Below are 10,205 nucleotides of genomic sequence, written 5' to 3'. Positions count from 1 at the left end.
ATCTCCTACATAGAGCCCCCCTCTGAGTGGTTGGCAGTGGTAGCTGAGCACCATCTAGTTCTTCTGGTCTCATAGTCATATAGGCTGAGGATTGCGTGGTGTTCCAGTCGCTTGGACTAATTGTTGCCATCCATCTTTGGTTTTCTTCATTCTTCTTTACTTTGGAAAAGGAGAGACCCATCGTTGCATCTAGATGGCTACTTGCAAGCTTTTAAAATCCTAATCGCTACTCGCTGAAGTAGGAAGTGGAGCAGTGTTTTTGTGTAGTATGTTATGCCAACTGAGCTTGATGTACCCTGTGATCAAGGTCCTGAGCCACAGCAGGTTCAAACATCTGAAGTTGCTTTATTTAGGTCTGTGAGACCTTGTCTATTCAAGGAACAATTGGCATTGTATTAAAATAAAAACAACCTCCAGCCAGAAGGGCAATGTAAGTTTAAGCTGTCATATGGAAAGGTTTTCATTTGTGTGTGTGTGTGTGTGTATAACCTGATATGTATTTATTCTTTAATTCAGCATGTGTTTTTTAAGCCCCCATGTGCTAATATCAGGCCCATATCAGTTGCCATCAAGTCTGTTCCGATTCTTGGAGACCTCAGGTATGTCAGAGTAAAACTGTGTTTCATTGGGTTTCCAGTGGCTGATTTTTAAGAAGTAGATCACCAAGCCATTCTTCTAAGGTGCCTCTGGGTATACACGAACCACCAACCTTTTGATTAACAGTGGAGAACATTAACTATTTGCACTGTCCAGGGATTTAATTCCAATGCTAGATGCTTTCTATATAAGGAAGAATAAAATGTGATCATTATCATTCCTATAAAGTCCAAAATTCTCTGCACTCTTCACTGCTCTTCATAATTGATGAATAATGTGGCTCATTTTTTTTTTTATAGTCTTTTTCCTCTTGGACTCTGCCAGATTCAAATCGTTGACCACTCTGACCTTAACTGGGTGCCAGGAAGTGGGCTAGGTACAGAGAATATTCAAGATAGACAAGATTTCTGATCTTGAATTATTAACCAATCAACTCGAAGCGGCTATTTATTTAAAAACCTAAAAAAGTTTATCTCGTCTCTGAAGGAAAGATGATAATAACAAACAAAATAATAATCACTATTATGATGAAGGAAGATATCTGATATAAAATGTATAAAACAAGAGTAGATCATAGTAGCTATCTAGTGAAAATTAATTCTCTCCAACTTTGACATTTTAAAAGTATCTTTTTGGCAGTTATAGCTAAATACAAATGGAACCTGGGTTATCCTTCTTGAACATGGGGTATTACAAGCACCAAAAGAAAGTTTTATCCATTGTACTGTTTAATGGACACCAACTAATTTAAGAACAAAAAATAATTGCAGTTCTGATTCTTGGAGACCCTCTATGTGTCAGAGTAGAACTGTGCTCTGAAGGGTTTTCTATTGCTTTATAGAAAAATCTTAATGACTCAGCTATTTCCTTTCTCATCCACAAGAATTTAATTTTGATTACTTTGTGTTACTTGCTTGAGTTTTATTTAGAAAGAGAAACAAAACTTCGTGAGATATAAAATGTTTCTGTATATGTAGATGATAGTGAGGAGGTCTTTATGGCAAGACCTGTAAATTATTTCTGCCTTGGTCTAAACTGTATCCAGATGGGTGTGTGGAAACATTTTCCTGGGATGTATGAGAAGCGTGTGAGAAGCATATGAATCCTATCAAGTTCTAAAACATGAGGTTTGGATTGTGGACACTGTGGTGAAATTGAGTAGCGAGAAAAAATGGGGAAGTTACAGATGAATCTGTAACAAAGTTTGTGGGGGGATAAAACTAAAAAAGAGTTTTTTGTAAAGCAGACATTTAAAGAAATTAACAGAAATTGTATTTTATGCTTGCAGAATGCCTTGAGAAAATGATTGGCTTTGGTTCAAGAATCAAAATGAGTTAATAAGAAACAGCAGCAATACTATTTTTGTTTCACATCATATTTTAGCTAATGGAGCAGAGCTGAAGTATTTAGAAAGATGACAGATTTGCTTATAAAATGTACTGGTCTAAAATAAAAGAAACCAAAACCAAACTCACTGCCATCAAGTTGATTCCAACTCATAGCTACCCCCATTGGGTTTCCGAGGCTGCAAATCTTTACTGAAGTAGATAGCCCCATCTTCCTTCTGCAGAGCAGCTGGTGGGTTTGAACTGCTGACCTTCTGGTTAGCAGCCACAATGGCTTATCCACTATACTACCATCCTTTCCAAAAACAATAAAGCTGAAAAAAAAAGTTTTGTTTGATTCTTACATTTATTGTCCTTTCACCCTTTCTAACGGAATGTCTTCTCTGCCATTTATTACTGGATTATACCAGTACGGTACTTACAACAGAAATGACCTGTATTTAATAATCTTCTGGACCATTGGTCCTCAAATTTTAATGTACACGTTAATCACATGGGATCTGACTTTCACTTTCTGATTCAGTTGGGTGATGGAGGCCTGATTCTGCATTTCAAACAAGCTCCCAGGAGGAACTGATGGTGCTGGTTTAGGACCATACTTTGGACAGAAAGGTTTTAAAGATGATTTAATTTAATTCATCTGCTGGGGGGGGGGGGGGAAGAAAAAATCTCACTTTTTCCCTTTCAGCTTTCTGAGAAGCAAAGGAATGTAATTTCAGAATATTTCACATTGATGATATTAAAATTGTCATCCAGTGGATTCGTTGATGATGTTGCTAATGTTGTTAGGTGCCAGTGAGTCAATTCTTACTCAATGACTCCTTGTGACAGGAGTAGAACTACCCCAGAGAATTTTCTTTGCTGTAATCTTCGTGGAAGCACATCACCAGGTTTTTCTCTCTTGGAGCCACTGGGTACATTCAAGTCACCAAACTTTTGGTTTAATTTTTGGTTTAATAATTTTAGCAATGCTTAACCATTTGTGCCATCAGGGAACCTTTGATTGATGATATGAGTTAATAAGACTGAGCTGGAGCCCTCAAGTGTGTCCTGACCACTTGTGTAAAATAGCACGCCCTTATCGTTTTCGCTTGTCTGGTTGGTACTTGTCACTGTTGTTAATTGCCATTGGCTCAACTCTGACTCATGGTGACCTTACATGTAACAGAACAAACAGTTATCCAGTCTTGCTCTGTCTTTGTGATCATTGGCGTATTTGAGTCCATTAATGTAGTTAGTCCCTTTAATTGAGGGTTTCCGTGTTTTAGCTGACCCTCTACTTTACCGAATACAGTGTTCTTTTCTAGTGATTGATCTTTCCTGATGACTTTTCCAGAGTAGCTGAGGGGGAAATTTTACCACCATTGATTTTAAAGAGCATTCTGGTTATATTTCTTCTAAGATTGATCTCTTCATTCTTCTGGCAGTCCAGGCAGTCCAGAGTATATTCAATATTCTTTGCCAACACCACACTTAGAATGCATCAATTCTTCTTCTACCTTCCCTTTTTTATTACCTGACACCAAATCTCTATTTATTTGTTTATTATCTATTTCTCCTTCTAGAATATAAGCTCTCTGAAGGGAAGGACATGGTTTATTTTCTTTGTGTCCTACCCCTAATCCCTATAATTGTGTCTGACAATATTGTAGAGAGTGAAGATTTCTTGACTGATTGTTGACTAAGCTATAGTTTCTAAATTTCTATTTGCTAATATATAGAAACCTTACTGATTTTTGTATATTGCTATTTTATCCAGCAACCTGTCCTCTATACTAACAATTTTTTTGGCCTCTTTTGTTTACTGAGGAGTGCTTAAAAGGGTGATGGACACAGTAAGGTAATCAATACAGATTAACTGAGTGAATGAGCTCTCTTGAATATTTATGCTTATTAAGCTTAAGTATGCTTACATACTTACTAATTTTTTTACCTTATTTATATTTTGTCTGTTCATTTATATCTAAGAAATTTTTTCCTACCCCAAAGTAACAAAGATATTTGATGTTTTTATCTAGGCGATGCGTAGTATTGGCCTTTATGTTTACATTTATGAGCAGTATTGAATTAATTTCTGTGTATGGACAGAGGTCAATATTGACATTCTTTTATCCCCCCCTCTCTACCCGGATATCCAGTTATTGCAGCACCATTTGTTAAAATGGTTTTCCCCACTGAATGTGTTTGGTACCTTGGATGAAAAATCAACTGACCATATATATGTTAGGTCCTTTTTCGGTCTTTCTCTTCTATTCCACTGATCTACTTGTTTATCTTTATACCTGCAGCACAATATCTTGAATAGCTGCAAGTTTTTTGAAAGGCCAACTTTTTATTTTTTTATTTTTATTGTGATTTGGGTGAAAGTTTACAGAGCAAATTCGTTTTCCTTACAGCAGTTCACACACATTTTGTCTCATGGCATTGACTGCAGTCCCCACAATGTAACAGCTCTTTCCACTTCCTCCCTGTAGTTACCTCTTCCCTGTATCCTTCCTTCCTATGTATTCCTGGCCCCTGAGCTATCTCCCTATGCAAATACTGCCCTTTTGTTCTCCCATGATTGATGTTCTAAGGAATGTATCTACCTGGTGTAAATGTTCACCCTATATGCCTGTCTGTTGTTTGGCTGGAAGCCACAGGAGTGAGTTCAATTCCAGGCCTGAAGCCTAACTAGGGGCCATGGTCTTGGGGGTTTCACTTGGCTCTATCAGACCAGTAAGCCTGGTCTTTTTTTCTAATTTTGAGTTTTGTTCTACTTTGTTCTCCTACTCTATCCAAGATCTCCAAATATGATCCCTTTCTGAGTGGTTGGTAGTGGTAGTTAGGCATCATCTAGTTCTTCCGCTCTTAGCGTTGTGCAGGCTGATGTTCTCATGGTCTACTAGTCCCTTGGACTAATTGTTTCTATGTATCTTTGATTTTTTTTCACTCTTCTTTGCTCCAGATGAGGAAAGACCAGTAGTTGCATCTTAGATGGTGGTTTGCCAACTTTTAAGACCTAAGTCACTACTCACCAAAGTAGGATGTAGAACAGTGTTTTTGTTTAGTATGTTATGCTAATTGAGCTTGATGCCCCCTGCAACCATGATCCCGAGCCCACAGGTCCAATAAATCATTCCATCAGGGTGGTTGACTGTGGCTAAGAAGTTATCATAACTTTGTCCACTGTTAGTTCTATTTGTATGGATATTCTTAAGATCACATGCAAATATTTATGTACAAATATCATCTGCAAACCTTAAATATGTTCATGGGTATATTCCCTTTTGTAAAAGGCCAAGTCCTAAAAGCATTTATTTAGCACCTATGTGTTTCAAATACCTTATATATGATGATCCTGTGAGATAAGTACTATTGCCTATCATGGCAGAGTTGCAGAATATAAGACAAATTGAATAGGTCACATTATTATAGCTTAAAAGTGGCAAGAAATGAAATTTTAACACTATCCTGTATTATTGCAAATTCTATCATTTTTGTACGTTTCCATTCCAAAGAAACATGATCCAACATAATTTAGGCATTATTAAACCATATCATTAATATCACACTAAAAGTTTAATTAAAAAATTGTGGTAGCAGTATATTGACAAAGAACTACCAGCAATTCAAGCTGAATTCAGAAGAGGATGTAGAATAAGGGATATCATTGCTAATGTTAAATGGGTTTTGACTGAAAGCAGAGAATACCAGAAAGATGTTTACCTGTATTTTATTGACTATGAAAAGGCATTCAATTGTGTGGGTCATAACAAATTAGGAACAGCATTGTGAAGAATAAGAATTCCAGAACACTTAATTATGCTTATGTGGAATCTGTACATAGAGCAAGAGGCAGTTATTTGAACAGAACAAGGGACTACTTCATGGTTTAAAATCAGAAAATGTGCCTGTCAGGGTATTTGTTCAGTCTTTATGTAGAGCAAATAATGTGAGAAGCTGGACTATATGAAGAAGATTGCCACATCAAGATTAGAGGAAGACTCATTAACAACCTGTGATATGCGGGTACAACTTTGCTTGCTAAAGATTACACCTCAACGTAAAGAAGACAAAAATCTTCATACCTGGACCAATAAGCAACATCATAAGCAGAGAAAATATTGAAATTGTCAAGGATCTCATTTTATTTGGATTCACAGTCAATGCCCATGGAAGCAGAAGTTGAGAAATCAGTGTTTTTGCATTGGTCAAATCTGTTGCAAAAGACCCCTTTAAAGTGTTAAGATGCAAAGCTGTCACTTTGAGGACTGAGGTGCACCTGACCCAAGCCATGGTCTTTTCAGTTGCCTCATATGCATGTGAAAGCTGGATAATGAATAAGGAAGATTGAAGAAGTGATGCATTTGAATTATGATGTTGACAAAGAATACAGAATATATCATGGACTGCCAGAAGATTGAATAAATCTGTCTTGGAAGAAGTACAGCTAGAATGCTTTTTAGAAGTGAGGATGGCAAGACTTCACTCTGTATACTTTGGGCATGTTACCAGGAAGGACCCATCCCTGTAGAAGGATATCATGCTTGGTGAAGCATAAGGTAAACTAAAAAGAGGAAGATCCTCAACTCAACAAGAAGGATTAACAGTGGCTGCAACAGTCAGCTCAAATATAGAAATGACTGTGAGGATATTGGAGAAACTGGCAGTGTTTTGTTCTGTAGTACATAGGGTAGCTATGTGTCAGAACCAACTCAAAGATACCTAATGACAACAACAGAATGAACTACACATGCCTTTGCATGACATTAAGGTCTTTTTGTCCCATTTAATCTCATAAAATTAGCCCATCATCCTGCTCCAGTTACAGCTCTTAATGGTTTCTTAGAGGTACACTATGTTCTGAGGAAACTCAACATCTCATGTGTTTCTAAATAAGTTCTACTCTTTTCTGCACATGTGCCTTTGTCACCATATATTCTCAGGCCACCATCTCTTTTCCTTAAACTTATCTACTGTTTACATTTCTGTTGTTGTTAGATGCTGTTGAGTCAGCTCTGACTCATAGTGACCCTGTGAACAACAGAATGAAAGAATGCCCAATCCTGTGCCATCCTCACAGTCTTTGCCATGCTTGACCCTATTGTGGCAGCTACTGTGTCAATCTAACTAGGGATCTTCCCCTTTCTTTGTGACCTTCTGCTTTACCAAGCATGATATCCTTCTACAGGGATTGGTCCTTTCTTACAACATGTCCAATGTATGAGAGACAAAGTCTGGCTGTTCTCACTTCTAAGCAACATTCTGGCTGTACTTCTTCCAAAACAGATTTGTTCGTTCTTCTGGCCATCCATGGTGTTTTCAGTATTCTTCACCAACACCACAATTCAAAGGCAACAGTCCTCTACAGTCTTCCTTATTCACTGTCTAGCTTTTTCACATGTGTTTGAGGTGATTGAAAATACCATGGCTTAAGTCAGGTCTTCAAAGTGAAATCTTTGCTTTTCAACACTTTAACAAAGTCTTTTGCAGCACATTTGCCCAGTGTAATAAGTCATCTTATTTCTTGACTGCTGCTTTCATGAGCACTGATTGTGTATCCAAGTACAATGAAATCCCTGACAATTTCAATCTTTTCTTCATTTATCATGATATTGCTTATTGGTTTGGTTGTAAAGACTTTTGTTTGTTATGTTGAGGTGTAATCCATATTGATGTTCATCAGCAAGTGCTTCAAGTCATGTTCACTTTCAGCCAGCAAGGTTATGTCATCTGCATATCACAGGTTGTGTGGAGCCTTCCTCCAATCCTGATGCTACATTCTTCTTCATATACTCCAGTTTCTTGGATTATTTACATTTACATTTTGACCTCAAAAACTCTCTCCATCAAGCTATTACTGAGCCCTATGATTAGATGTAGGAGCTCTGGTAGCATAGTACGTAAGGCACTTGACTGCTAACCAAAAGGCTAGAGGTTCAAACCTACCTGTCACTCCTTAGAAGGAAGGTTGGGCAATCTACTTCCATAGTGACACTGCCTTGGAAGCCCAAGGAGGGGTCGCTATGGGTCAGGTCCAACTCAGTGGCACATAACAACAAAACATAATTAGATGTTATGTCTTAGCCTTTCTATTTTTATACCAATTCTTTGTTCTAATTAACACAATAATTTGCCTTATAGTGTTCTCTATTTTTTTGCCCAATTTTTTCCACTAGAAAGAAAAGCTCCTGGAGGCAGTGTATTGCTTTTGTTTCTCTTGAATAGATATTCAGCAAATTTGGTGAAAGGAATTTTTTGAAGAAGCCAAAGGATATTGTGGTCCATGTAACAGTTTTTAAAAAAAAAAAAAAAAAAAGTGAACAGTGATTCAGGATACTCGGAAAATTCTATAAATTTAATTCCTCTAAGATATTTATTTATTTTTTTATTCTTCCAATTTAGAACTTTCCAGTTGGAGGAGTCTCAGAACTGTAGCAGAGATTTTGTGGAGATCCGGGAAGGAAATGCCACGGGCCACTTGGTGGGACGATACTGTGGCCACATCCTCCTTCTGAATTATTCGTCCATTTTTGGGCATATTCTGTGGGTCAGATTTGTCTCGGATAGTTCGGGCAGTGATACAGGCTTCCAGGCCACGTTTGTTAACGGTAAGTTGGTTCTCTTTTTTAGTGATAGCCTCCAGATTGTGTCCTACAAATGGAAAATGATAACTAAGTTTTCAGTAATGCACTAAGGAAGAACTATCCTTTATTGTAAATGTTTCTCCTATATTTACTGTCTGTGTAGAATTATTTTATTATAAAATATATCAGGAAAATTAAATTTTATCTGAGTAACTCATTAAAATCAAGGACAAGAGCATTCTGTATGGTTCAAATATTCTTTTTAAGCTCTAGTTTCTACCTCATGTTATATTCGTTTTATAAATGATGTTTTGTTAAAGAGTTTTCTAGTGTATTTAGTTTGGGATTTGGTGTTTTCATAGAAACAAAATGTCCTATTTAATCCCATAGATTTAAATAACTAATTCTTCTAATTACAGACATTTAGTATAATTTTGAGATTGAGTCACAAAAGAATGGGATATTCTTCTAATGGCATAAAATGCTAAGTATTTTTATTTGTTATTTAAGTTTTTCTATAATTAGCTATTGTATAGGTGGGACTAAACTATTCTTTTGTATCTTATAGAATTTTTAAATACATATTTCATTTGTAAAACAAAGTAAACTAGGTAAATGAAAGTCAGGGAATGAAGTGGGGTAACACTCCCCTTCTCGTGCCTCAAGTCCCCTGGGATTTTGGAACCTGTTTCACATGGGAAGCCATTGCCTTTTTTCACACCATGCAACATTCTGAGGATAGAGTATGCCATTCACAAAATCACACTTCTCCAGGGAATTGTAGATACCACAGAAGCCAAAAGGGAAGCAGTATTTCTTTCAGTGTTCTGGACAGAAATAACAGTTAATTAAAAGTCCATCTTTTCAGCATCCCTTGCCTTTTTTTTCTACATTTGATTAAGTAGGTCTGACTTACTACTCTGTTTTCTCTCCTAGTATTTGGCAATGACAATATTGTGGGAGATCATGGGAAAATCGCCTCTCCCTTATGGCCTGAAAATTACCCCCATAATTCCAATTACCAATGGATAGTAAATGTGAATGCCTCTCAAGTTATCCATGGTAGAATCTTGGAGATGAACATTGAAGCAGCACAAAATTGCTATTATGACAAATTAGGGGTGAGTTTCCACGTGCAATCAGTGTTTGTAAGTTATGGTGAATTACCGTTGGCAAAAATAAATTTAAGTTAATGTCTACTCATGTATTTGTAAATTGTCTGGAACAGTTTGTCCTAAATTGTGATTTCCTATTCAAGCTTGCATTTTTAAAAAAGCTAATTCTGGTGTTATTTTTATCATTGTCAATTCTATATTTATTAAGAATTTTTGGCATTGTTTTTTATCTGTTAGGCTTTGTCTAAGCATTAATATAGATCTTAAAATCAAAATCCCATTGCTGTCTCATTGATTCTGACTCATAATAACCCTGGAGGACAGGGTACAACTACACTATAGGGCTTTCAGTCTTTAAAAAAGCAGACTGCTAGAGTTCCGGCAAGATGGCAGACTAGGCAGAAGGACTGCACAGACGCTCTTCAACAAAGAAAAGGGAAACTACTTAACACAGACACAGAAGATAATCTTGGACACCTGAGCCTTGAAGGGAAGGATACAAAAGTGGACTAAACCCCAACTAGCAGAAGAATTTGCGTGAAAATACCAAAAAAGGAGAGACATGGAGCTGCAGTAAT

General features: G+C 36.9%; 1 protein-coding gene across 1 annotated transcript in view; it reads left to right on the top strand.

The window, feature by feature from the left end:
- The window catches only part of CUBN (cubilin), a 413,126-nt gene that overhangs the window by 242,576 nt on the left and 160,345 nt on the right, over window positions 1–10,205 (top strand). Inside the window, exons 37-38 of the mRNA XM_007936404.2 lie at window positions 8,331–8,536; window positions 9,449–9,633. Of these exons, the coding sequence (XP_007934595.1) occupies window positions 8,331–8,536; window positions 9,449–9,633 (391 nt within the window). The remainder of the gene's footprint in view (window positions 1–8,330; window positions 8,537–9,448; window positions 9,634–10,205) is intronic.

The sequence above is a fragment of the Orycteropus afer genome, unplaced genomic scaffold (assembly GCF_000298275.1).
Source record: "Orycteropus afer afer isolate SDZICR_OR568_19922 unplaced genomic scaffold, OryAfe1.0 scaffold00035, whole genome shotgun sequence".
Lineage (NCBI taxonomy): Eukaryota > Metazoa > Chordata > Mammalia > Tubulidentata > Orycteropodidae > Orycteropus > Orycteropus afer.
Note: the sequence above shows the minus strand (reverse complement) of the source record. Positions and strands in the feature narration are given on the sequence as shown.